The sequence below is a fragment of the Peromyscus maniculatus genome, chromosome 1, assembly GCF_049852395.1.
Source record: "Peromyscus maniculatus bairdii isolate BWxNUB_F1_BW_parent chromosome 1, HU_Pman_BW_mat_3.1, whole genome shotgun sequence".
NCBI lineage: Eukaryota > Metazoa > Chordata > Mammalia > Rodentia > Cricetidae > Peromyscus > Peromyscus maniculatus.
Window position 1 is genome coordinate 93,875,863 of NC_134852.1, and position 27,972 is coordinate 93,903,834.

Genomic DNA, 27,972 nt, shown 5'->3' on the forward strand with positions numbered 1-27,972 from the left:
TGATCTGTCTGAATTCTGTAGCTAGAGTTTTTTTGGTCCTGCCTGGCCCACGGTCAGGACAAATCTCCCTCACCCGCCAGTCCCGCAGCTGCTCAGGCCCAACCAAGTAAACACACAGAGACTTATATTACTTAAACTACATGGAGGTGGCAGGCTTCTTGCTAACTGTTCTTTTTCTTAAATCAACCCATTTCTATTAATCTATAAGTTGCCATGTGGCTCGTGGCTTACCAGGATCTTAACATCTTCTCATGGCGGTGACTGGCAGCTCTCTCTGACTCAGCCTTCCACTCCCCAGAATTCTCCTCTTTCCTTGTCCCGCCTATACTTCCTGCCTGGCTACTGGCCAATCAGTGTTTTATTTATTAACCAGTCAGAGCAACACATATAACATACAGACCATCCCACAGCACTTCCCCTTTTTCTTTTCACTTCTCACTTTATTTTCTTTTAACTTTTTATTCCTCTTTTTGTGTGTAGGTGTGTATGTATACATGTGCATATGTGTGGGTGGCGGTGGTGGTGGTGTGTGGGGGTGGGTGGGGGTGTGATAAGTACAAGCATGCATGTCACAGAGCGTGTGTGGAGCTCGGGGGATAACTTGTCAAGAAGGAGTCGCCTTCTACCTTGTTTGTGGCAGAGTCTCACTTGTTTCTGCCACTGGGCTGCATATTCCGGGATAGCTGCCTTGTGAGCTGCTGGGCCATTCTCCTTCTCCACTTTGCCGAAGGAGTGCTGGGACAGCCTACTACCACGCCCAGCTTTGGACCTGGGTTCTGGGGGTCAAACTCACTCGGGTGGTAAGGCTCATAGCCCAGGCTCGCGCCCGCCCGGCTTTGTATGTGGGTTCTGGGGATTGTCAGACTCATATTGCAAGCGCTTTCACCCTGGAAGTCGGCCCCACCCTTCTGTCCACCTGTTACTATCCTGTGATGCAAAGGACTGCGTCAGAGTGTCTTACATATACATGTCCCGACAGAGTCTAATTTTTAATGAATGTGTGCAAGGGTTAGACATCTTTTCTGAAGAGAGCTAGAGAGTAAATATTTTAGGTTACAAAGAATAAATGATCTGTCATAAACATCCATTTCTGCCCGGTAGCAGAAAAACAGGCATAAATGAGAGGTTGACAAATGAGTGTGGCCGTGTCCCGGGTACGGTTTTCATTATCGACACTAAAATGTGGATTCTATTTAATTTTCCTGTGTCACAAAATATGATCCTCTTTCATCACCAACAGTGTCAAACTATAAAAGTCATTTGTAGCTGGTGGGAGGTTACAGGAACAGCTATAATAAGCTGGGTTTGATTTGAGAGTCTGGCAGCCCTCGTGAATGAATGCTTCACTCTCTGGCCAGTTTGTGCACCCCACCTATGTTCCAGAACATTTAAAAGCCCAAGTATCTGTTAAATACAAAAGGAGGACATCATGGCCTCGTCCTCTTTGCACGCACATCTGCCTTACCCAGCAGCTGGGCTCTCAAATCTGGAGAAGGTTCAACACCATTCCCCCTGTTACGAAGGGGAAGTTCACCTTCGTAAACTGGCTGAATACAGACTAGCAAAAATACCCCTCTTGAAATGAAATCATGTCATTATCTCTAAATGGTGGCTTACTTATTACATCTTAAGACACACTGTAGTGCTTTACACTGGTCTTAGCATGGAACTTTGATTTTTGTGTGGAGGCAAAAGCAGTGTGTCTTGAGTGAAGAATTCTCTCTGTCGGTTGTAAGATTCCAAAACAGGTTAAGTACATAATTGACAGTCATCAGAACCATAGCATTCCTCTTATGGACCGCATGTGACCCCCCTCTCCTGGTTTCTGGTGTTTCCCAGGTTCATCCCAGAACCCTGGTCGGCCTGCAGCACCACCTGTGGACCGGGCATTCAGGTGCGTGAGGTGAGGTGTCGGGTGCTCCTCACATTCACACAGACTGAGACTGAGCTCCCTGAGGAAGAGTGTGAAGGCCCCAAGCCGCCCACTGAGCGACCCTGCCTCCTTGAAGCCTGTGACCAGAGTCCTATGTCTCCAGAGCTGGGTGGCCCTCGCCAGGAGAAGGACAGTGAGATGACTTACGACTGGGAGTATGCTGGCTTTACGCCCTGCACTGCAACGTGCTTAGGAGGTATTCAAACCCCTTCCTAAGGGATAGACAAGTGGTCTATTGTGGAGGGTATGATCTCATGTACGCCATATATGCAAATCAGCAAAAATCTAAAAGGGATGAATTCATTCAATAGCAAAACTATGCTTTTTCTTTCTTTTATATTTGGGAGTTATAGTGACTAAAACAGTATCTTTGGCCTAAGAATTTGCTTCATCAAGAGAGGAAGGGGTTCACTGGTTAATATGGAATAAATTAGAAAATGCAGAATGGATATATAGAAGAAATCAGTGTCATAGGACGAGGCCGCCTCGGGTTGCTTATAGCTGCTGCGATGGTCAATAAGATGCATCCTAAGAAAATGTTTCTGTTCATGCCTGCTGCTGGGCCAGGAACCAGTACAGAGCACATTCACCCCCATGATGGGTGAATAGCTGACATGCAGGGCCAGGCTAGGTATAGGAGATAACTGGTGTGTGTAGCAGGTTCTCTTTAGAAGGGGAAGTGGAACTTGGGATTGTCTAAGCATTAAGGATTTTTTTTGAAGGAATAAATTAGCAAGGAGCCAGTGTCCAAGGACTGTTTTCTTTCTAGCTTTTGCTTAAAGTGGGAGGATGAAGATAACCAGCAAGGGGCTAGGAGCATGGCTTAGAAAAGAGCTGACTGCACAGCTTGAAGTCCTGATGTCTTAGGGTTTCCATTGCTGTGAGGAGACACCGTGACCACAGCAACTCTTATAAAGGGAACATTTAATTGGGGGTGGCTCACTTACAGTTTAGAGGTTCAGTCCATTATCATCCTGGCAGGGAGCATGGTACAGGAGAAGTAGCTGAGAGTTCTACGTCTTGCAGGCAATAGGAAGTGTCATGAGACACTGGGTGGGGCTTGAGCATCTATGAGACCTCAAAGCTCGCCTCCACAGTGACACACTCCCTCCAATAAGGCCACACCCACTCCAACAAAGCCACACCTCCTAATAGTGCCACTCCCTTTGGGGAGCGTTTTCTTTCAAACCACCACAGCTGAGTTTGATCCCAGTACTCATATGAAAGCCAGGCGTGGTGGTGTGGGTGGTGAAGACAAGTGAGTCCCAGGGACTCAATGGCCAACTAATCTAGTCATCAGTGAGCCTCAGGCCAGTGAGAAACCATGTTTCAGAAACCAGGTGGATGGCTTCTAAGGAACAACACATTGGTATCTGGCCTTCATAGTCATTTGTGCCTGCATGTGCGTATGCATACACACACACACACACACACACACACACACACACACACACACACACACACACACACCACACTTGATTTAAAAGAAAACATAACAACCAGGAAAGCTAGAAATTTTACTAACAAGAAAGAACGCTACTTTCTCCCGTGAGCCAGGACCCCTGACACCCTGTCTGTTCTATAACTCTTGATTTAGCTGTCCAGCCAGCCACCTGCTATGCCGTGGGCTCCCTCCCTGAGCACCTTCCGGTGTCACCCCTCAAAGAAGGTCAGAAAGCAAAAGAGGCAGCTACTCTCTGAGCTATTGGCTCATGAGTGTGCTCCACTCTTTCTAGGGGTCTTGAGCTGGTGGCTTGGAATGCCCTAGTAGGTGGTAGATCTCGAGGCCAACCATTGTGACTCAGATCCTCACTCTGGAGACTGAATTCTCAATCCTTGCCCTCCAGTGTCCCTGATCTGTCTCTGAACACACCCATCCTTGAGCTCTGCTCTGTACCACTGCCACCTTGATACTCAGTTCCCTAAAATGGCATGTGCCTCACTCCAGGCTACAGCAAGGCTACTGGTGGGTGTGTGGAGCTGTCCTCGTGGAGTTTCGAGAAAGAGCCCTTAGCTGAGTCAAGTGCAGGGAGACAGACCTATAGACCCAACACTTGAGAAGTAGAGGCGAGGAGACCAGGATTTCCAAGATCATCCTCTGCTAGTGTTTGAGGTCAGCTGGGCTACAGGAGAGCCCCAGCTGCCTCCATTTATTTCCCCCTCTCACCCACTGCTCCCTCGTTCCTAGAAGTCCATTCCAGCTAGGAATTTAGCCTTTCTGGTTTCCTTAGACCGGAAACACAAACCATGTCTCTTATCTCCAGAGCACAGGACCTCAGTAAACCCCAAAGCTGTCATGTGTTTGCCCCAATCTTAAGTTCTCTCCAAGTTCGGACCTCAGATGTCTCTTATTATGCATCTTGGAAACCTTAACCCTGGCATGCTCTTGGCATATAGAAAGTGGCCCTTTCTCTTGATGAGTCCTAGAAGCAGTGGAAGAGAATAAAAGTTGAATAAGTTCACTCTGGACTCATTTTAACATGCTCCCTATGGAGAGGTGTTCCTGACACGGTACATTAGCCATCACAGTTTTGCTCTCTCCAAATCCCTTCAAATCTTGACAGGCCATGAGCTGTAGTTTTTCCAGCTACTCTTGCTATAATTGGTCACTTCCTGTCAGGTCCCAGTAATGTTCAGGATGCCCATCATAAAGCCGAACAGCCTTCAACAACCTTTAATCTTTACCAGCTGTGTCTTCACAGCCTCCTGAAAAGAAGCCACCTGTGTGGGACACTGAGCGATGTGCGTATTTGCTAAAGTGTGGCACTGTTCACTGACCTTCTCTGAGTCCATGACATACTGTTTCCTCTCTTCTCATTACCTGGAGGGTTGTAGTAGTCTGTACTTAATCATACTAGCTAATTTTTTCCAATATAAACTCAGGTGCACATGTGTGCACACACACACAAATATCACACACATGCAAATATCACATACATAAATACCTCGCAGGCACATATCACATATACACATGCTGCATATATGTGAGGGTGTGGTATGAACTTGTCAATAACATAGCTCAAATTGATCAAACAACACAAAGAAATTTACTTATTCTTTGGTTTGTTTGTTTTTTGATATGGGGTATGACTATGTAGTCCTAGCTGGAACTTACTCTGTAGACCAGGCTGGCCTCAAACTCACAAAGATCTGCTTGCCTCTGCCTCCCAAATGCTGGGATTAAATGAGTGTGCCACCATTCCTGGGTGTATTTTATTTTTAATTGGCTCTGCTTCTACTATTAGAATCTTTGTTTTTACATTCATCATTTATTAATTTCTTGATGAAGACTTTGAGTGTATGTTTTTATACACATGTACCTATAGATGTGGCCATGTGCCATCACATACATGATGAAGGTCCCATAATGTGATATCATGAAGAGATGTCACTTCTGTCTTGCTTATGCAAGGATACTCTAGTTTGCACAATGAAAGATTACCCAATAACATATGTCTTTGAATGTTTCCTTGTCATTGGCATATGACTCTGTGTGTGTGTGTGTGTGTGTGTGTGTGTGTGTGTATGTGTGTGTGTGTGTATGTGTGTGTGTGTATGTAACTAAGAGATGACACTTTTATCCAAACACTGTAGAAATCAAGTATGAGGGATATATTCTCATGCAACAAAAGGAATTTATTATATAAACTTCACTGAACACATTCATTAACATGTTCTAAGTGTGGAAATATAGTGACCTGAATTTTCTTAGGAATAACATGAACTTATTTTGATGAATTTTAAATTTTACCTTTTTCTGTTTTAAAGATAACTATTTGATCAAACTTCCCCCAAAAAGGAATGTTAAAATCACATTGTTGGATCAAAATGTGGTCTAGGAAATATTCTGTGGCCACCTCTGGAAAATATATTCTATACCAATAAATATCCCAAATTATTTAGTAGATTTTAACCTTTTTTCTGTTAACAAAAAGTATGTCATGGGTGTTGTAAATTCTTTCCAAACAATTTCAAGTGGTGCTCTAAGAACTTCCCCAAGTCTGTCTCCACAGAACATTCAAAATATTCTGAAGAGATTCTGTAAGGAATTTGTTACAAATTGAAATGTATTTGAAATATGACTGCAGTTTTCTTAGATTTTTTTACTTTGTCTAAAATTTTATTTTATTTTATTTTCCTTTTTTTATTAAGAGATTTTCTACTCATTTTACATACTGACCACAGATTTAAAAAAACAAACAAACAAACAACAAAATCTATTAGGAAATGAGCATCCTTTCTCCTATGAGGCTACTAAGGGACTTGATACTTTGAAATAAAAGTCAGAGACCCGAGGCTGTAGCCATGTCTTCTTGCATTTGGGGGTAATCAGTCCTTGTGTGAAATACTCAAAGAAGGGACCTGCCAACTGCATCTTGCCATTGTGGTGAGCATAACAGTGCAGATGAAGATCGGGAGAAAACTTATCAGAGAGAGTCGAACAAACAAAATTTCCATCTTATAAGTATTTTGGCCTATACTACCTTCTGCAAAATGCTGTAAAATGGTTGAATTGAAACGTGGCATTCAGAAAAAGGGCCGCAATCTTGTAACATAATCGAAAGTACATTTGATGTAAAAGTGAAAATGTTTGTGTATTTCAAACAACAGGCAGTCACTGTAAGTGTTTTCACTAGATATTTTTCATCAAAAGTTTGAGTCCTAGTTCACCCAGTTCCAAGTTTCCAATAATTTCTTTCATTTTTCACTCAACAGACAAAGAATACTGGTTGAGAGTGTTGGCTTTAGGAGTCACATAGATTTGTCTGTCTGGCCTCCAGAGGAACCTATGCCCTTGAGTGTTCACATTTATACAGGGGGCTATTGCTGCATGTGAAGGCCATGTCACAGTCTGGAGTCCCCAGTGTACAAAACAGAGACCACTGAATCCAGAGGCAGGGAATTCACTCTTCCAGGGGCTTTTTCCACCTAATTATCTATTTTTACCTTTCCATTCTCAGGTGTGTGTGTGTGTGTGTGTGTGTGTGTGTGTGTGTGTGTGTGTGTGTATTGTGCATGCGTATATGTATATTTGCACATGTCTGGGCACACATGTGTGGATGTACCCTAAGAGGCCCTCAGTGATTTCAGGAATCATCTTAATCAGTCATCCACCTTATTCCCTGAAGCAGAGTCTCTCAATCAAACCCAGAGCTCATGGATATGGATTTGGATTTGGCTGGTCTCCCCTGACAGCTTGTTGTGGGGTCCCAGCTCTGCCTTCTGAGGCTGGAATTCAGAGGAATGGCCACACCCACTGAGCATTTACCTGGGTTTGGGATCTAAATTCCGGGTCTCCCCCTCTTATGCAGCAAGCACTTCAGCGGCTGAGCCATCCCCCAGGCCAACTCTTCAGCTTTTGTTTTACCACCGCTTCAGTCTCAATGGCTCTCTACATTTCAAATTCCTTACTGTTACATGAATAAAATGGAGACACGAATGCCATTTGTTTGGCCTCATGAGTTATTGCAGACTTAGGTGAAAGCACATCACAAGCTTTGCAATGGGAGGCATTTCTGCCAACAAAAGCATCACTAATTGCTTTCAAATTGTATGATTCAAAGTACAATGAGATTCATTAATGTGTGGTGATCTAGAAAAAAAAATGATATTCTTTAGCGGAACATATAAAGTTTTCCCTTAGGAAAACTGTTGTACATGATGGGAAGATACACCTTGACTGTGGGGGTGGGGTGGAGAGTTTTTGTGTGTGTGTGTGGTACACCTAGCTCTCCTTAGGAAGCAGCTGATTCTGAGTGTAGGCTGCTCCGACATGTTTCCAGGTAAGTAGATCTTGGCAGATAGAGGAGTGGGACTGAGTCTAGAGGTATTAAGGGCTGGAGTCTTGGGGTTTGCTCACAGATGGCTTCTGATGCAGTCGAAAGGGCAATGTCCTAGTGACGTGAAGTCCCCAAATCCTGTTTTTTTCTTTGCATGGTGAGTTGTTCTATGTCCACGTTGTTTCTCTTTCCACCTTCCAGGCCATCAAGAAGCCATCGCTGTGTGCTTACACACCCAGACCCAGCAGACCGTCAATGACAGCCTGTGTGACATGGTGCACCGTCCTCCAGCCATGAGTCAGGCCTGTAACACGGAGCCCTGCCCGCCCAGGTATGTGAAGGATAGAAATACTGTCAGAACCTTAACACCCGCTTTCAAAGAGAAACTCACTGTGCGTAGAGACTCACGAACTCATCAAAGCGGATCAACTGAGCCTGCTCAGAGCTCTCATCTGCCCGTTATGCTGTGGCCCCAGCTTCTTTAGGGGTACATTCAAGGGCACCTAAGCTAGGAAGAATTCCTCCTAAACCTTACTTTCACTTGCAACAAGCGTCTGTGGACACAAACTGGCCTGCTATTATAAAAACTAGCCAGTGCGTTCCCTTTTTCTTCCTAGTCTCCCCAAGGGAACGTCTCCCTCTGGTGACACAGCTTCTGAGGGGGAGGTCACATGGGCCCACAGCAGGCCTGCTGTCTGTATCTGTGGGTCACTCAGTGGTCTGCTTGTCACCTGAAACTCACACAGATAGGCTATTCTCTTCCCGTGCTATCTTGCCCTGGGTCTCAGATCTTGGAGTTTGAAATGCCATGACCCCCAGAACAGCTGAGGTTGATTGGCTATGGTCTCTTTGATTTGAAAGACTGGCCTTAAAAGTGAATTGGCTCCCTTGTCCGGATCCTCTCTCCCTGCGGGTTGCTGGTTAGAGATGATAAGAACTCAGCATCTTTGGTTTGTCGCACAGACCTTTCCAAGACTGGCTCTGGCTTTTCTTTTCCTTATGTCCACCACTCCTCTGTTTTAATAAAAATTAGATGCCAAAAAAAAAAAAAATGAGAACCTGTTCCATCACCCCACACACACCTCTGCTGGAGTCTTAGTGATTATGTGGTCCACCTGGTAAGCCACCTTCACTTGGTAAAGGCAGGTTTTGCTATGTCTAGAACTCTAGGTGATGGATGAAGGTTAGTGTGTCCCCTGTCTGCCATCCTGAGTAAAACATAAGTATGTTTTATGAACATTCAGAAACAAGTTATGCTCGAATTCTGCTTCTGTGAAATGTATCGGTTGTGATGTTGACCCTCGTGCCTTGAGGGCATAAGAATGAGAATCAAGGAGGTTGGGGCACTCTGGTCACCAGGTCCTTTGCAGACTGGAGATGGGCATCCTTCCTTCACGAGCCTTGACCTCTAACCTGGAGTGTCTCAGGAGGAGGCCAGCTCAAATTTGCCTGATGCTTGGTAAAACCTTACCCGCAGTGAGATGACACAGTGGTTTTTGTCCATTTCTGTGTTTCTGACTTTGTTGGTATCTGTCATAAATACTAGGAATGTCTTAGCTGCTCTCAGAGCAATTTTTCTGGACTCAGATGGGATAATGCAATAAAAGTCAAGGCCCAGAAACAGCACAGAGAAGTCTCTTCCCCTTGCCTCACGTTCACATCTTGGTGACTGCATTTCAGGGTAATCCACACTAGAAATGCATTACAGAATAGGCATTCTAAATGGGAGGGAAAGTGCGTTCTCACTGCCAAGCAGGTCACTCACTTTGTTAGCTGCATCCAGAGCTCTCCCTGAGAATCAAGCACAGTCAGCACTTCATGTTCAACAATTGCACATTCAAACCAATCATGAACAAAAGTGTTATTTTAATGGTCCAGGAGTATAACTCAGTATAGAGGGCTATGTAAGGGCTTTACATATATAAGGCCTTATGGTTGATCTCTAGAACTGTGAAAAATTGTTTGTTTGTTTTTTTCTGTCCCAAACGTATCCAACTGTGGAACTAATCTTGGTCATCAACTAGAGCCACTTAGGAAAGGGGAGAATCAGTTGAGGAGTTGCCCCTATCAGGTTAGCTGTAAGCACATCTGTGGAGCATTTTCTCAGTTGCTGATTGATGTAGGAAGGTCCAGTGTACTGTGGGCAGCACTAGGCAGGTGAGCCTGGGCTCTATATGAAGTTGGTAGCGGATCATGAGCTTGGAAGCAAGCCAGTGAGTAAGCAGTATTCCTCCATAGTCTTTATTTCAGTTTATGATTCCAGATTCCTGTCTAGAGTTCCTGTCCTGGCTTCCCTTTATGAGGGAAGTGTTTATGAGGGAACTACAGAAGTGTTAAGATGAAATAAACCCCTGCCTCCCCAAGTTGCTTTTTGGCCACAGTGTTTATCATAGCAACCAAAAGCAAACAAAAACACCAGGCTCATTATTTTTCATCACTATTCCCTAAGTAGTATAGTATAGTGACTCTTTACACAGTATTCACATTGTAACCTAGAGTATATCAGAGGGTGTGTAGGTATACACAAAAGTCATCATTTTATGTAAGGTACTTGGAAATCATGGATTTTGGTATCTTCTGGGGAAGGGAATTGTCTTGGAATACTTGCTACAGGCACAAAGGATGACTTTATTTGGGGTAGTGTGGGGTGTGAATCCAATTGGGAGAATCCGCTCATAATAATACTTGGTACTAAGTGGAGAAACCTTAGTGAACCAATCAACTTATCCAGGTTTCTTAGTTTTCTTTTCATTCTAGTACTGAAATCTCAATCCAACATTTTTAGAAAAGCAGGGGTTTTCTGTGAACCCATGGAGACACCATTCCTTCTACTGTGTAGAGACCACAGTAAAAGGTGTGCACAGTAGAATGACAAATGTCTTTCTTCACACCTGCAGTTGCGTCTGCTTCTGTGTCTGAAGCCCTAAAGATAATTCCGTCTCTGTAGTGTTTTCCAGAAATGTTCAGAGGTCAGTCCTTCCCACACTGTGCTCCTCTGTGCACCAGCGCTCGGGAGCGGAGTCTTAAGGGCCTCACCACATACAGAATCTTCTATGGACTTGAAATGCATCAAGCAGAGGGATGAGCTTGTAACTACGGCCTGTGCTATCTCATGCATTCCTGTTATTTTAGTCAATAACTTCACACCCATTTAGAAATGTGGTGATGAATATATAATACAAAATAGCCCTGGTTTCTGAATATGAGAACAGAATTATGGTTTTTAGGTTGTTGGTAACTTGCCCGAGAACACACAGTAAATAAACCGCATGATATAAAGTCAAACGCAAGAATGGAGATTTCTCATTAAATACTATCTAGTCCAAACTCTTCCTTTTCCAAACCACAAAGAGGAAGCTGCTCCTGGCGGAGCCGATCTCCCGGTTTCCAGCCCTCGCTGCCCGCCCTCCCCTTCCTCTGCACAAGCCAACGCCCTCTCCCTGGAAAGATGGCTATAAAAGAAATGGCCTAGAATTTGTGCAGAGTGTGTGTGGTGACCGCAGAATGGGGAAGCGTGCAGTTCTCATGGCCATTGGCTGAGATGAGTCGGAAGAAGGAAAGACAACCCATGATACTGGGTACCTTCTCTCTAGACTCAAATGTCATTCCAGATTGGCAGGAAGCTAGTTTTTTTTTTTTTTTTTTTTTTTTTTTAATCAGGGCTCTGTACTCTCCAGGACACTGACAGGGAAGATGTCGGAAAGTAGACCAGGCACCAATAAAACTGAGTAAACCAGAAGGTTCTGCAGCCTGAAGGCACATCCCATGAGAGCCATTTACATTATCACAGGGTAGATGGAGGCCCCAGCACAGTGACAAAATTCTTCACTGTGTTTAAAAAGATTCATGTTTGTGTGTGTGTGTGTGTGTGTGTGTGTGTGTGTGTGTGTGTGTGTGTAGATATGTACTCAGATCAGAAGAGAGTCGGATCCCCTACAGCTGGAGTTACAGGTAGTTAGTTGTAAGAGGGCCAATGTGGGTATTGGGAACTGAATTCGGGTCCTCAGCAAGAGCATCGGGGTGAGGTTTGAGAGATTTCTCTTTCTAATGTGCTGGGTGACTACAGTGTGACTCTCATATGGAGGACTTTCTTTTACCTGGGCCCTTAAATGCGCGTTCTTTATTTGGCATGGAGTTAGATGCCTGAGGCAGCCTTAACAAAGCACGGTAGACTAAGTGGCTGGGAGAACCGAAATTTATCATCTCACAGATCTGGAGACACAAAGTCCAAAACCACAGAGTCAGCAGCACTGGTTCCTTCTGCAGAGGGCTGGGAAGGAGAAGGAGAATCGCTTCCAGTCCTTGCTCCTTGCTCCTGGCTCCAGCATTCTGTGGCTTGTGAAGAGCATTCTTCTTGTGGTTTTTGTATCGCTTTTCCTCAGTGTGTCTGTCTCCAGATTTCTCCTTTCCAGAATACACCACTCAGGTTGTCTAGGGCCCCCTCTAATGACCAACTTAACTGAACCAACTGCCCAAACTAGTTGCAAATAAATTCTCAGTTATAGATGTAGAACTTATGTAATTTCAGCATTTTGGGGGGGATCATAATGCAACTCATAGTAACATAAAAATTCTTTGTGATCCTAATTCTAACCCTTGAATCACATTTTCTGTGATCATGGGACTCAGGGGACTCAGAGTCCCCACTCAGCATCAAGAGTACCAGACCAGACGACCACTCACTGGACCAAAGGAACATTCAAATTCAGAAAGTACGGTATGTGCTGAATGAGTGTCACATTCTCCCTGTGGTCAAGTAGAAAAACTCATTCAATCAAGCCACTGAAAGCTGGGCACTATCTGTGGGGTGACAAGGTCAGATTTGGACAAGTTCTAAGAAGGACAGCCTTTGCCAGAACCATCAGGTGGTAAGAACAGCTTGAGTTTAGTTTATAGTGTCCCCCTACTTTGACCACCGAACCCCAGCAAGACTTGACAAAATCTGGAAAATGTTTCCGCAGGCTGCCGAGGGAAGTTTGCTGGGTTAGCAGCCCACAGGCACAGTGTCCCTTCCTTCCTCTCCACCATAGCCAGAGCTCTTTCTTACCCTCCCCGTCCTCAGCAACTCATGCCACAGAGCTTCCAAGCTGGAAAGAATGGAGCAGACAATATGCTTTGGCCACTCTGCAAAATTAAGAGTCTGTTTTTATACAAAAGGAAATATTGTCCCTCGTTTCAAAGTTGCAACTTTAATAACCTTTTCAAAGATTGAGAGTTATGTTGGAGAAAACCCAGGGGAGGCAAAGGTTCCATGCCAAAATAAAGGTAAGTTTACAAAAATGTTTTAAGTTCTAGAAACCAGTGGTGTAGGAATAACAGGGACAGGGGGTTGCATAATATTTTCCATATAAATATTTACCGACTCCAAGGGCAATAGCAGTGAAATCTCACCCCAGGGTGAAGCTTACCACTGAGACTGGGGTGGACAGTCAGTAGACCTGTATTTACCCTAAGGCAAATGCGCTTGATGTATTGGCCTGGGGTCTCCCAGGGGGATGTTGTGTGCTTATTTGCTCTTGTGAGTTGCTCCCCCTGGCCTATCCTGTAGCTGTTGCACGGCTGCTATTTTGCAGAGTTTGCCTTTCCAGGAGAGAGCCAGACGTCCGTAGAAACACGCAGGGTTACATAATGGTCCCACTGGTCTGAAGACAGCCTTCTCTATCAGGAGTCCTGGCCTCATGGGAGGGAGTATAGGGGCAGCAGGCATGAGGGATGTGTTTTTACACCAACCGTTTACTCAGTTCTTGAATTAATATATACGCATATACATCATACACATGCACACACATATGATAAGAAACTGTTGCCCCCTTCCAGGAAGAAATAGTTCCATCTCCTGTCCCTTGGGCCTATAACTGATTTTTCTAGTTACATACTTTTTAAAGATAATTAGGCTGAAGTCATTCCCAATAATGTTTGCAAGTTTAAGCGGAATCGTTTTAAGAGTGAAACAGATACTTCCTAAACAATTAGATATATAGTCATATTGCCAACAAAATATTGTGTGTGTGCATGTGTGTAGTTTATAACTTTTCTCATGCCTAAGGCTACAGAAACTTAGATATGATCAATGATAGTCCAATTGATAAGCTTCCAGTTAAAATAGCGTTGGAGTCTCATGGTTTTCTCCAAATACAGAGCACTGATAGATCTGGTATAAAGGGGGAAATTAAAGCGGTCTACTGGCAGCAAACCTATGAAGACAGCTGTCCATGCTTGCAAAGGAGAAGAGTAGGATGTGGCGGGAAAGCTGGCCCACAGAGCCTCTTTGCAGACGAGAAGCTCTGAGGTAGTTACAGCAAACGAGAGTTCAGTTCCTACTTGATAGAGAAAGGAAAAAATGAAGGGGAGGGAGCAGGGTAGGAGAGAGGGAGAGAAAGAGAAATAGAGACTCTCTCCTTCCTTCAGATTGCACCTGAAAGTGCAAATTCCAAAGCACAAGAAGAAAGACATCTAATACTAATGAAAATAGTCAACAGATTCATCATTTGGAAGATGAACTTACTCTAGGTGAAATTAAAACACACACAAAAGCTGAAAAAGGCTGAGGCTATTAGCATCTTTGGAGATAGAAATTAATTAATATTACCCATAGAGATAGCTAGAAATTGTGAAACAGAAATAGGCAGAAATGGAGTAAGAATGGGTGAGTGTAACAAAGAAACAATAAAAATACTAGAAACAAAAAGTCAGTGAAATAGAAATTAGTTACAGAAGAAATGGCAGCACTCATTGCTTCCTGTCTACTGTGAGCAAGCAGCTTCTACTATGCATGTACCCCTGCTGACCTGATGCTCTCCCTTACCACCATCCCGGAAGCAACAGTGCCAAAGACCATGAACTCAAACCACTGACACTGTGAGTCAGATGAACTCTAAAGACTATGCCCTTGAAGTTTCAAATGGGAGTTAGGATTCCGTGGCCTCGTGGCAAAGGCCTTGCTTACATTTGTCCATTCCCTGAGACATCACGGAGGTAGAATATTACAGTGGAGGTCTGAGATGGCCATGAGGATTCACACTTGTAATTGCAGCTCTTAGGAGACTGAGTGGAGAGGATTGTGAGTTTGAGGCCAGCCTGGGCTACAAAAACAAAACAAAATCCCTTTAAGTATACAGAACAACTTGAAATATAGACTAGGCTTATAAGAAGGAAAGGAAAGCCTGAGATAAGAAAAAAAAAAAAACCTAATGTGGAATCTAGAATAGGAATCCAGTGTTAAAGTTCGAGCTTGCATGGGTGCATGCAGTTGCCAAATCCAGCAACATAGACTTCTTGACTTAATAGATTTTCGCCTATCAAGTTAATAAGCTCTAGGACAAAATGAAGATAAGAAATAAAATGGAGAACCCATGCAAAGCCAGTATCTACTTTAGTGAAAAAGCAAATTATATTTGATGGAAACTAACTATCCATCCCATAAACTGAGATGTATTGGTTTTGTCTCTGAAAGGATAGACTTTTCTTGTGAGAAGGAAGGCCCCTTTTGATGACCATAAAACAGACAATCATGCCAAGGTGGTGTGTATCTGGGATCTCACCCAACATTTGGAATACTGACGCAGGAGGTTGTAATTTTCAAATTTATTGACTGTTTTTATTATAAACTTACATTCATTTTAATGACTTCACTTTTCAAGATTGTCTTTTAAATTCCTGACATCAGTGATTTGTGCTTTTGCTTTAGACTTTCTCAAAGACTTGTTAATTTGATTAGACTTTTAAGAAACAGATGTTTTTATCTTCCAGCTTATTCATTTGTACTATTTCTGTGCTTCTACCTATCTGTCTCTCTATCTATCATCTATCTATCTATCTATCTATCTATCTATCTATCTATCTATCTATCTATCTATCTATCTATCATTGATCTCTCCTTTCTTCTACTTTTCACTTTAATTGCTTTTTTTAACCTCTTGAAGTAGAAACTAAGATTATTAAAGTCAATCTTTATTCTTCAAGCATGTGTTTAAGGCTATTGAATTTCTTCTAATCAGTTTTAGGTGTCTCCTACTAGTTTTGACTTTTTATTTTTTATTAATATGCATTTTAAAACACTAACTACAATTCCTTCTATTAATATTTTCATATATAATTTTCCAGACATTTTTCTCTGTGTGAATTCATACATGCTCATGGGTAATTTAGAAGATTACTGCATACTTTCAAAATATTTAGGTCTTGTCTAATTTGCTTCTAGTTTGGTCAGAAAACTTACTCTATTAGTGATCTCAGGTTGTGAGAACAAAGTACCATTGTGAGGGTGACTTAAACACTAGAACTTTGTTTTCCCCTTGGCTAGAAAGTGAAAAGCAAAAGCCCGTAGGGTCTGGCTTATGGAGAGCATTCTCTGCCTGGCCTTTGGGCCCCGATTTCTCCCTGTGTCTGCAGACGGTAGGGAGAAAGGTGCCCTACGGCTATTCTCCCTCTAATGACTCCTGAAAAGCCTCAGCGCAAACCTCATCCTATCGGAAGACAGTGCTTCACCATGTAAATCTTTGTGGAACACAGATGTCTTCACTAAGATGTTTCTTTGCAGTTGTGATTTCCACGTTTATGCAGGACTTAGACTATATATTCAAATGTCAAATTCTTTTCTTTCTATGTAAGTCTTTGTGCCCAAGTGTTTTTCAAACTTCATAATATCCATTAAAATATTTCAATTCTGTTTTTTACTTTGGAGAACTAAACATCAAATGGGATTGACATATGCCTTGAAACTTTGTAGGAAATCCATGGATAACTAAGCTAATAGAGTCTTGTCCTTGAATGAACATTTTGCTGTTTTCTAGAAATCTATTTCAAATATATTTTCCAATAAATCATTAAATAGAAATAATTGTTTCCTATACCTAGCAGTTCATGTTACATGCGCATTATGTTAGTAAACTTTCCAACACTTTAACAAATACCAGAGGCAACTGATTGATAAAGGGAGACCTTTAATTTGATTGACAGTCTGGAAGGTGTCAGTCCCCACCGAGGGGTACTCTACTCATAGGTGCCTGTAAAGGCTCAGTGCATCATGCTGGGGGGATTTGGTAGAAGAAGCCCAGGCACCTCATGGCTAAAGACAGAGGGGGAAAGGGGCTGGAGTCTACCCTTCCAAAGACACGCCCCTAGTGACCTAAAGCTTCCCACTGACCCCACCCCTTAGAGGTTCCACAACCTGAGAGCTGTGCCAAGCCGGGGACTGAACCTTTAACACATGGACATTCCAACCTGCTTCTTATTCTACTGTTAAGCCTGGGTTGTTAGTTCTGCACCAGCAAACTTCCTTTCATTAATAAAATGTTTGTTCTTTGTATCGTATCACGAGTACTACTGCTTTTTTTTTTTTTTTTTCATTTTTCCCTGGAAAAGTAAACATGTTTGTTACAGAAAAAGAGAAATGAGAAAGTCGAAAGTTACATTTAAATATATATATTTTTTGAGTGAACTTGTTCTTCTCTGAGAATGAATGCCTATATGATGAATAAAAGGCATATGATGAATAAAAGGCATTAAATATTAAAAGGCAGAAAAATACAAAAAAAAAAAAACCAGAAATGCTGTTACTCAGACCTCAATGGTTGTGTGCTTATCTGGTTGTATGAGAAGCTTTTGGTTTAATAATACAATCACAGACACAGACACAGACACAGACACACACACACACACACACACACACACACACACACACACACACACACACACACTGTACTGTACATAATTACTCTATGTCCACTTTAGCATTTGATGACTAGCTGCTGCATCATAGGTTTGTACCTCGCTGCTAAATGTGATTTTATTTCACTTTATGAAGTTCATTATTTTTCTTTTTTGCCTTACAAAATACCCTGGAACCACCAGCATATTTTTTAACATACATCTTAAGCATTTTAAATGGTTTGCTCCTGCTGTAGCTCCATGGTAACTAGTTAAGAATTCATGTTCCCTAAAAAATCAAATGTCCACAAGTAAAACAGCCATAATATACAACATTTCACTAATCAGATGGGCAAATACTTTTAAAAATGGCATTCCCCAGCACTTCGGGAAATGGGGCATGTAAGCTCCGGGTGGGGGTGTACACTGCAAGAGTCTTCGCTGAAGTGACTTGGAAATATGAATTTAATGCAGCTGCTGTAGTTTTCATTTTCCCAGCTGTTTCACAAGGAAACTTGATTTTTTCCAAGATCTTATTAGAAAGGAATCACATTATATATATGCTGCAAATCCAGTCCTAACAGAAAGGAATTTTTCTCAAGGATATTACAAATAACGAATCCAGGTGCCCTGAAGATTCCTGAAATGTGTTTGTAAGCATTTAAAACCTCTTTTGGTGCCTCTATAAATCATCTTGGCCTCAGGACTGAAAACCACGTCAAGGTTTTATTTTTGATGAATGGTGGTGGCAGGGCAGGACAGGGGACGCATTTTGCTCCCTGTCACTCAGGATCTTCCCAGACAAGTGAGCTCTCTAACCGCCTCCCTGGCATTTCTTCCCTTTAAAGGTTGTGTTTCAATCACATGCATTCGGGGAGATGCCACAGTGTGGAGCCTGTACAGAGTAATCCGATCTAGAGCAGTGGTTCTCAACCTTCCTAATGCTGTTACAGTTCCTCATGTAACATCATTTTGTTGGTTCTTCATAACTGTAACTTTGCTACTGTTACGAACTGTACCGTAAATATCCGATATGCGACTCCCAAGGGGGCCGCGACCCACGGGTTGAGAACTGATTTTCTAGCGGTCCCGAGAGGAACTTGAGATGGCCTGTGCTTGTCGTGTTTTGCCTCATTTGAAGCTTCACCTTTTTCCCAGTCGCTTTTGCCTTTTCCTCACCTGGCTCTTTTTTTTTTTTTTTTTTTTTTTTTTTTTTTTGGTACAGATGGCACACGGGCTCTTGGGGACCCTGCTCAGCTACCTGCGGCGTTGGAATCCAGACCCGAGATGTGTACTGCCTACATCCTGAGGAATCCCCGGCCCCTCTGGAGGAGTGCAGAGATGAAAAGCCTCACGCCTTACGAGCATGCAATCAGTTTGATTGCCCTCCTAGCTGGTATATTGAAGAGTGGCAGCAGGTACAGAAGCCTGGCAACCCGTGTCCCGTTCTGCTTACGACAGTGGCGGGAGCCCTGCTTTGCATTAACAGAATGTGAGGCCACTGCTTCACAGTCTCTTTTCTTAGTGTTCCAGGACATGTGGTGGGGGAACCCAGAACCGGAGAGTCACCTGTCGACAGCTGTTAACAGATGGAAGCTTTCTGAATTTGTCGGATGAATTGTGCCAAGGACCCAAGGCATCTTCTCATAAGTCCTGTGCCAGGACAGACTGCCCTCCACAGCTGACTGCTGGAGACTGGTCAAAGGTAAGAGACATTCTTAACCCCTTCCTCTCTGCTCCTCCTTTGTTTCAGCTGCTAAATATTCCCCAAAGAGGTTCCGACCAGCACTAGTGAAAAGCTGGCACAAAGCCAGGGCATGGCCACTCAGAAGCCAGTTGCGAACCTAGTAAGTACATGAAAGATGTCCTCCTGCTCACATTTTCCTTCTTGCTCACTCACGTGCTCTGTCTCTCTATGTGTGTGTTTGTGTCCCTCACATGCACACAATCTTACAGAAGAAATCTTCAGCTTAAACTTAAAGTGGACTTGCCCTCAAGATGTTTCAATTTTTGGATTCTTTATTTCAAAACACTTCCAAATATTTAAAAAAAATTTAAGCTTGTGTGTGTGTGTGTGTGTGTGTGTGTGTGTGTGTGTGTGTGTGTGTGTGTGTAGGTGTCTACAGAGCCAGAGGTGTCAGATATCTCTGGACTGGAGTTACAGGCATCAGTGAACCACCTAACATGGGTGCTGGGAATGGAACTTGGGTCCTCAGCAAGAGCAGTATGCCCTCTTAACCACTGGGAGTCTCTCACCCTGCCCCCAACTTCTTGATTCTTTATTACAAAGTCCAAGAAACTTGGTTGGGTATTTCTTTTGCATTTTTAATCTTTACCTTTATAATTGGTATTTGGTGGAGCCAAGGAAATAGATGATTCTGGATTCAGATCATTCTATCAGTGTTATCCAATGGATAGGTTGTCATTGACCGCACATGTTATTAACTATTTATAATATGACAAGTATTAACTTATAATGCTCATTCTAAATTCAATAGTCCTATTTCATAGCCTTACATGCTTGGTCACTTAAACAACGGACATTTACTGAACACTACTGTACTGATTGCTAGAGGCACCAGGAATCAGAGACACCAAGAACACAGTTTTAAATGAATTCACACTCTAAGAAGGCAGGTAGATGAAATAAGACTCATATTCATGTAGGGGGAACCCAACATAGGTGCCATACGTGCATAACTATGGGAAGTGTGGAAACCTCTGTTCCTTCTTCAGTACTGAGAAAGGTTTTAGAGGTTGTGGTTTTAATATTTAGTTTGAAGAAATGAGGGCAATCTCTGTGGTAATGAGATCAAAGGGTATTCCAGACAGTGTGTGACTTTTGAGTTTATGAGTCTCCTGGGACGTGAGAACAGGACTCATGATGGAAGCGGTGGGAGGTGAGATGGAAAGCCAAGGATGTAACCAGATGGGAGAAGATTTAGGTTATTCTTGTGTATCCCCAGCATCCTCAAAAGTATGGCAGAAACACTTGAATATTCAGAAGCTAAGACAAACTGGCAGCCTGGATCATGTGTTAGAGCTAGAAGACATGGGAGACAGAGAAGCCATAGAAAGTAGAGGTTGGATTCAGATGACTGGCAGATAATGAAGCTGTCGGTGTAGAAAATAGTAGACAGTGTTTTTCTTGTTGATAAGAAATGATTCACTTAGATAATTCCCTGTATATCTTGTGCACACTTAAAACTAGCACAACTGGAAATGTCTATGTAAACATCACAAGTCAAGTGAAATACTAAATGACAGTCTTACAAATTGTCCTCTGGAGCTAGGAGGCGTTAATGGGAGGATTAAGTGTGAATGTGATCACAATACTTTGTATGAGATTGTCAACAAATTAATAAAAATGTTTTAAGTACAGTTTTTGAAAGAGACTTGGGGAATGTAACAGACACATTTGACATTAACTCCACAGTGAATGAGCAAAAAAGAGGCAAGTTTTATAGCTCTGTCCTAGGAAGTTAATGGGTAGCGTGGCGCTGATTATAAAGTTAGCTAGAGAAAGAAAAACATATTCAGAAGGTGATGTAAGAGGAAAAGAAAGTGGATTTCATTTTGAAACATTCCTTTTTTTTTTTTTTTTTGGTTTTTCGAGACAGGGTTTCTCCATGTAGCTTTGCGCCTTTCCTGGAACTCACTTGGTAGACCAGGCTGGCCTCGAACTCACAGAGATCCACCTGGCTCTGCCTCCCAAGTGCTGGGATTAAAGGCGTGCGCCACCACCGCCCGGCGCTTTTTTTGGTTTTTTGAGATAGGGTTTCTCTGTGTAGTTTGGTACCTGTCTGGGATCTTGCTCTGTAGACCAGGCTGGCCTCAAACTCACAGAGATCTGCCTGGCTCTGCCTCCTGAGTGCTGGGATTAAAGGCGTGTGCACCACCACTGCCTGGCTTGATAGTTTTTTAATCACCGTGTTATATGAACAAAATTGGTTCGGTGGTATTTAATAAAAAGTTGTTTACATTTATTATATGGAATTTTTAGTTGTTTATTTTATGCTAACATGAAAATAATGGCATTTAAAATTTTCATTCCTCTCCTTTGGAATTCAACAACACACCACAAAGAGAATATATAAAAGAGACACTCTTCAGTGAACAATGAAATGGCTGCAACCCCAACTCTAAGTTATGAAACGCACTTGCCAAACACCATAAAAATCTGCACCAAAGTGAGAAGGAACGTTTAGTGATGACAAATATTTCCTTGAGCACCAAGAGGGATCCAGATTTCCACAGGAGTAAGCTCGGACAACCTCAAAGGCCTGTTCAGAGTTCTTTGATTAGAGAGATGTTGGGTGGAGGACCAGGTGCTGTCCCTGAGAACAGCAGACACTGTCCTTGCAGAACTGTGGGTGAGCAGGAGCTGGAGGAGAAACCACATTTATTTGCCTCCTCATGGAGAAAGGATGCCAAAGGTGAAGTGGGGTAAAGGGAGAAATGGAGGCAGCAATAATTGGATTGTTACAATGCACCACATAGTTTAAAACTTCCTTCCCTGGTCCCAGCAATTATTCCGATGCTGTCAATTGGAACAGAGGTGTGGGTAAAGGAAACAACTGATCTGATGATAGGGTCTTGAAGAGAAGCCTTGTGAAATGTGTCAGCTCGTCATCCTCGCAGTTTGTTCTGTTCACCAGCAGAGGGATGCCTTCAGAGCACAGGCGTGGGATTTGTGCCTCCAAGCTACCATGAGAATTTGAAGTAGAAAGACGCAGGGTGCAGGGAAAGCATCTAAAGCAGGCCACACAAGCAACTGATCAAGGTACTCCCTAGAGAAAGCGGCAAGCAGGTTCTGTGTTCCCAAAGAAGCGGGGAAAAGGCTGAAACGTGAGGTCTGACATTTTTATGGTGATTAGAAGAGAAGAGAAGGAGGCAGAAAAACAACAGGAGCTGTTAAGATGAGACAAGGACAAAAATAAAGCCCGTTTTGAATTGTTGTTGGCTTATTTTGCATTAAAAATTTTTATACAATGTATTTTGGACATATTATTTCCCCCGCTACTCTTCCCAGATCTTACTCACCTCCCTACCCACCTAACTTCATGTTCTTTCTCTCTCAACCCTCCCCAAGTTCAAAACAAACTTCAAAATAACAAATTAAAAAACAAAAAGTCCACAAAACCCCAAGGAGTTCATTTTGTGTATGCTATCTGATACATATATGAAATCAATTCAAATGGAATCACCATATAATGCTGACTAGACATGTTATGTCACCACATAAAACCTTCATGCCAAAAGGGTCTCATAGACCTACTCCTCAAGCATCACAGGCTGTTGCCAAGGCTATTAGTTATTCCCCATAACCTGATGATAAGCCCTACTGCTGAAGACATAACTGACTGTCATCGAACATGGAGAGATTGAGCTGGTACCCAGCTGGAAGTTTACCCCTCCCGACTAGCATTCGTGGTGTTGGAAGATGCCTTGCATACTTCTGAAGAAGAAAAGCAATCATCGATATCACCCAACCACAAACCCTGTGCGTTACAACAGAGACGTGCCAGCAAGTTATATTGGCGTAACAGCAGAACAAACCTTACGAGAGTAACCAACCACTCTTCTTTGGATTTAAGGCCCACTCTATGAGATGAAGCCTATACTTGACATGGCTAAGGTGGCCAAGAACTTGGGACTAGGTAGGTCATGGGCTTTAGGGAGAAACCTACTACTATTATTCTTTTTTATTTTCTGTCTTTTTTTTTTTTTTTTTTTTGAGGCAGGCTTTCTCTGTTTAGCCCTGGCTTTCCTGGAACTCACTTTGTAGACCAGGCTGGCCTCAAACTCATAGAGATCCACTTGCCTCTGCCTCCCAAGTGCTGGGATTAAGGGTATGCACCAGCACTGCCTGACTACAACTATTATTCAGCTATTATTATTATTCTGCTAAAGGAACATAGCAACAAAACGATGTATTGTTATAACCATAGGTCATTGCCTCACTCAACCCTTATCAGAGAAGCTTCTTCTTGCAGTAGATGGGAACAAATGCAGAGACCCATACCTGCACAATGTGCAGGGAATGAGAGACTTTAGAGGACTCAGCTCTAAAAGGGATGTCTATATTTTTAAATTTTATGTATATATAAATCATTTTATATGCATTAATAATAAGTATATGCAATAAAAATTGTACAAAACATAATGAAGTTCAAAAAATAAATAAAAACCAAACAGAACCAAAGGTTGCTTCACAAGCAATAACAATAAAATAAGTTATTGTGATTAGAGAGGTGATACACAGGCTGGAATAGATGGTGTGAAATGATTTGGAAAAGAGTCACCAAGTAAGATGTATGTTGCTCTTTAGGAGCACTGATAGGTATGGGAGGCAGGCAAGCATAATGCCTCAACAGTGTTTGTTGAGAAGAACAAAACTAAAGGAACAGTAACATATTGAGATAAAATGGAACCATTGACTTCCTTTTAAAAAAAAGTTTATGAGCAAACCATGGACTATCATGTGCTAACTAAATACAATGTGGAGGACAGCTGCCCAGGTGCTAGCTTAGCTGAAGAGCCCATAGGTCTAAGAACAGAAAAGGTTAGTAGAGCAATAGCAGAAGTCCCTATTGGGTCCCACATTTGGCCATGAGCATTCAACACAAGAGGACAACAGAGCAGGATTTGAGGGACAGAAGGTTGACAGAATATGCTCTGCATAGTGGACAGGCAACAGGAATAGGTCAGAGAACCATCTAATATGCCTTTGTGATGAACCCAGAGGACCAAAAAGATCATTCATTCACCTTCATTTTTTTTAAAAGAAGACCATTATACCAGTGCTTTTCTTCCATTTTTTTAAAAAAAGATTTACTTATTAATTATGTATACAGTGTTCTGCTTGCAATGTTTGCTTTCATACCAGAAGAGGGCACCAGACCTTATTACAGATGGTTGTGAGCCATCATATGGGTGCTGGGAATTGAACTCAGGGCCTCTGGAAGAGCAGCCAGTGTTCTTAACCTCTAGCCATCTCTCCAGCCCCACCTTCATTTTTTTTTAAAAAAGAAAAGTAAATGGTAAATTCTTTAAATTTAAATTAAAACAAGTCAACTAGCCATTGATAGTGCAGAACAGACTGTAAAGACTAGAAGTCTTGACGTCATCTCGATGACGTAATGGAAGCTAACTGGGAATTGGAAAGGCGTGGTAGAGGAATGGAAGGGGCCTTATTTTCTTGCCTTGCTTAGCAAAAGGCCCTAGATAGTCTCTTAAGTCAAATACACCATTAAAATAATGATCCAAGTTTCATGTTTCTTTAATCTTCTGTAATAACTTCAGAGTATTCCTTCTGAAATTAATTATGGTTTTTAAAAAAACCCAAACCATCAACAGATCCTGTAATCTTATTCAGTTTTTTCCTAGTACACTTAATAAATTCCATTAAAGTTTTAAATTAAAACTGCATTACCTTAGATGATTATTAATGTTATTTTGTATATAGCAGTTTGGGTCATTCTTTAATGGAGTTTTTCTGTATTAGTCAGCTTTGCATCAGTACAGCAATGCACCAAGCAATTAATTCATGAAGGGGAAAGATTTCAGTAGCTCACAAATTGAGGAACTTCAAAGGCACTGTGGCTTGCATGGTTCATCCCTGGGGAGTGTGACAGACAGCAATAGTAAGAGTAAGTGGCCACATCTCAGTTCAGGAGCCAGGGAGGACAGGTGGGAAGAGGCTGACAATCTCTTCTAAGGACATACTCCCAGTGACCTAAGAGCCTCCTTCTAGATCCCACCCCTTAAAGGTACGGCTCTTCCCATTAGCACCTCTGTAAGAACCATGTCTATCTGTACATATGGATCTTGGGAGACATTCAAATTACACTCAACCATACATGTTTTCTGTTTTATTTTGTTCATTGATACATTAAATATGAAGTGTGTGTGTGTGTGTGTGTGTGTGTGTGTGTCTGTCTGTCTGTCTGTCTGTCTATCTGTCTGTGTAGGGGACTGTTCAAGGCAGGTAAGCATGCCTATCTCCTCAAATGTATATCACATCAGAGGTATACCATTTCTTTCTGGCAAAAACAAAAAAAAATCCTAGTTTTGTTAAATATGCAGTCCATTAATGATACTTATAATCAGCCTACTGGACCATAACATACCAGAACTTCCTGCTCCTACCTCACTGTAACTTAGCACCTATTTATCAACTCTTCCCCATTCCACCTGCCCCCTGCCCTGACTCTTCAGGCTACAGAATTCTTGTATTGGTATTTGTCATTCTGTGCTGGCTCATTTTGCTTAATGTAATGACCTCCAGTTTCACCCATGTTGTCACGGGTGACAGGATTCCATTTTTCGGGTCTGAATAAGTATTGATATAAATCACAGTCTCTTTATCCACTTATCGGTGATGGATTTTTATGCTTTCATCTTTCAGCTGCTATAAACTACACAAGGAAGCAGGTTCCTTTTCAGCATCCTGATTTCATGTCCTTAGGATAAATAACCAGTGGTGGGATGGCCAGAGCACATGGTAGTTCTAGTTTAATTTTTTTGAGGACTTCCCTACTGTTTCCTATAATGGTGGTATTAATTTATGTTCTTATATACCAATGGTATGGCAGGGTCCCTTTTTTTAAAATAGTTCTATAAAGAGCATCATTGGCATTTTGAAGGGGATGGCTTTAGTTATGTGATTGCTTGGGGTAATAAGTACGTTTTACAACATCCATTCTCCTAATCTCTGATCATGGGGTCTCTTTCCAGTTTTTGTGTATCCATCTCAATTATTTCCATCAATGTTTTATAGTTTTCATCGTGCAGATCTTTTACCTTTTGGTTAAATATATTGCTAACTACTTAATTTCTGTAGCTGTTATGGACAGGACTGCGCAATAGTGATTTCACATATCTGTTTGACATTCTCCACTTATCATTGTTTTACTGTAGAAACATACAGTATAACCACATTAGAGGGCTGAGGAGATGGCTCAGTCACTATAGTATGTGCCATGCAAGCATGAAGACCCGAGTCAGCTCTCCAGCACCCACATAAAAAAAAAAAACAAACACGAAGATGTGGTGGTACACATTTGTAATCTTACATGGCAGGGTTGGGGAGGTAAAGACAGTTGGATCCCCAGGCTTGCTGACCAATCTGTCTAGTCAGTTGGTGAGTCCTGGGCTCAGTGAGAGACAGTGTCTCAAAAATAAGGTAGAGGAGAACACTTGTCCTCGGACCTTTACAAGCACATGCACACACACCCACATTCACGTGTGCACATAAGCACACACACACAGATACACACACACCAAAATAAATCAGGTATCACTTCTAATGTCAAAAAATGAAATCATAAATTCTACAACAATAAATGACTGTCAGTTATTTGCTAATCTCAGGAAGAAGGGACTGAAGAAAGGAAGAAAATTAGGAAAGGAGGGATTAGTGAAAAAGGAGGAGGAGGAGGAGGAAGAGAGGGAAAGGAGAGGAAAGGCGAGAGAAGTTGAGATGAGAAGCTCTCTATGTACTGAAAATCAGCCTTGGAGACTGCTCCCTTGGCGGGCTGTCCTACGCATGCTCCGTCCGTGCGTTGTCCTGCGCATGCTCCATTTGACGTGCACTACTACTCTGTTTGCAGTGCTCTGTCACCTGTGGTGTTGGATTCCAGAGGAGAAAGCAGGTGTGTCAAAGGCTGACTGCCAAAGGCCGGCGAGTCCCCCTCGGTGAGATGCTGTGCAGGGGCCTTCCGGGACTCCCCCTCGTGAGACCTTGCCAGATGCCTGTGTGCAGCAGTAAGTGAGCAGCCGCCGCCATGCTTACATCTTCCTTTCCCATTGCATCCCTCAGCCCGGCTCAGCTCTGGGGGTGAAGCAACCCAAGCAAAACTCTAGCCTGTTTTCAGCGGTGAGTGTTAGAACTGGGGAGACCTGGGAAGAATTTTAAGGAAAGTCCATTTTAAGGGATGTCTGCTCATGAGCGTACCTTGTTGGGACTAAGTTGAAGTGCTTCTTGGCTTAGTTTGCCGGAAGTGTATCTGTACTCACATTATTAAAAGGAGAAGAGCTGGGTATGTGATAAAACGTACTTTAATGTTCGTTTTTATTCTGTAGGAGTCAAAATCAGTTGGCATAAAAACACGCTCGCTTAAGTCGATGGCAGATTGGATATCTCGCCAATTTGTTATAAATCACGAAGCTTGCTATGATGTCAGCAGCATGCTTTCAGTCTATTCAGAGGCAGTCTGCATGAGGCATACTCGTGTGTGTGAGAGGATGCGTGTCTACACATTCGTGTGAATGTAGCACACGAGAGGAGCACAGCCAGTGAGATCAGGACTGTCACGGCAGCAGCTTCAAACAGGCAGCAGAAAGGTGTAAAGACGGGAGTGGGGACCCTGAGATAACAGCTTTGGGGCCCGTCTCTGCTTTGCTTTTTATTGTCTTCATTAACATGTAAAACAGCGTGCATTGTGGCCTGTAGTGAGACAAAGCAGGGATGAGCTATGATCATTTTGCTGTTGCTGTGTATGTGTGTGTGTCCTTGGTTTATTGACGGTATTTCCTGGAGAAATTCACAAAACAGAGCAATCCAAGCGTCAAGTTCAGTGGAAAAGTCATGGTGTTTGTTGATCACCT

At 42.5% G+C, this 27,972-nt stretch overlaps 1 protein-coding gene across 5 annotated transcripts in view; it reads left to right on the forward strand.

The window, feature by feature from the left end:
- The window catches only part of Adamtsl3 (ADAMTS like 3), a 287,753-nt gene that overhangs the window by 207,314 nt on the left and 52,467 nt on the right, over nucleotides 1-27,972 (forward strand). For all 5 annotated transcript variants that reach the window (XR_013042909.1, XR_013042911.1, XM_076546303.1 and 2 more), the window contains exons 16-20: nucleotides 1,840-2,129; nucleotides 7,915-8,044; nucleotides 18,587-18,779; nucleotides 18,887-19,066; nucleotides 26,976-27,129. Coding sequence is in view for 3 of the 5 variants with exons in the window: in XM_076546303.1 (XP_076402418.1) it covers nucleotides 1,840-2,129; nucleotides 7,915-8,044; nucleotides 18,587-18,779; nucleotides 18,887-19,066; nucleotides 26,976-27,129 (947 nt within the window). In the remaining 2 variants the exon portion in view is untranslated. The remainder of the gene's footprint in view (nucleotides 1-1,839; nucleotides 2,130-7,914; nucleotides 8,045-18,586; nucleotides 18,780-18,886; nucleotides 19,067-26,975; nucleotides 27,130-27,972) is intronic.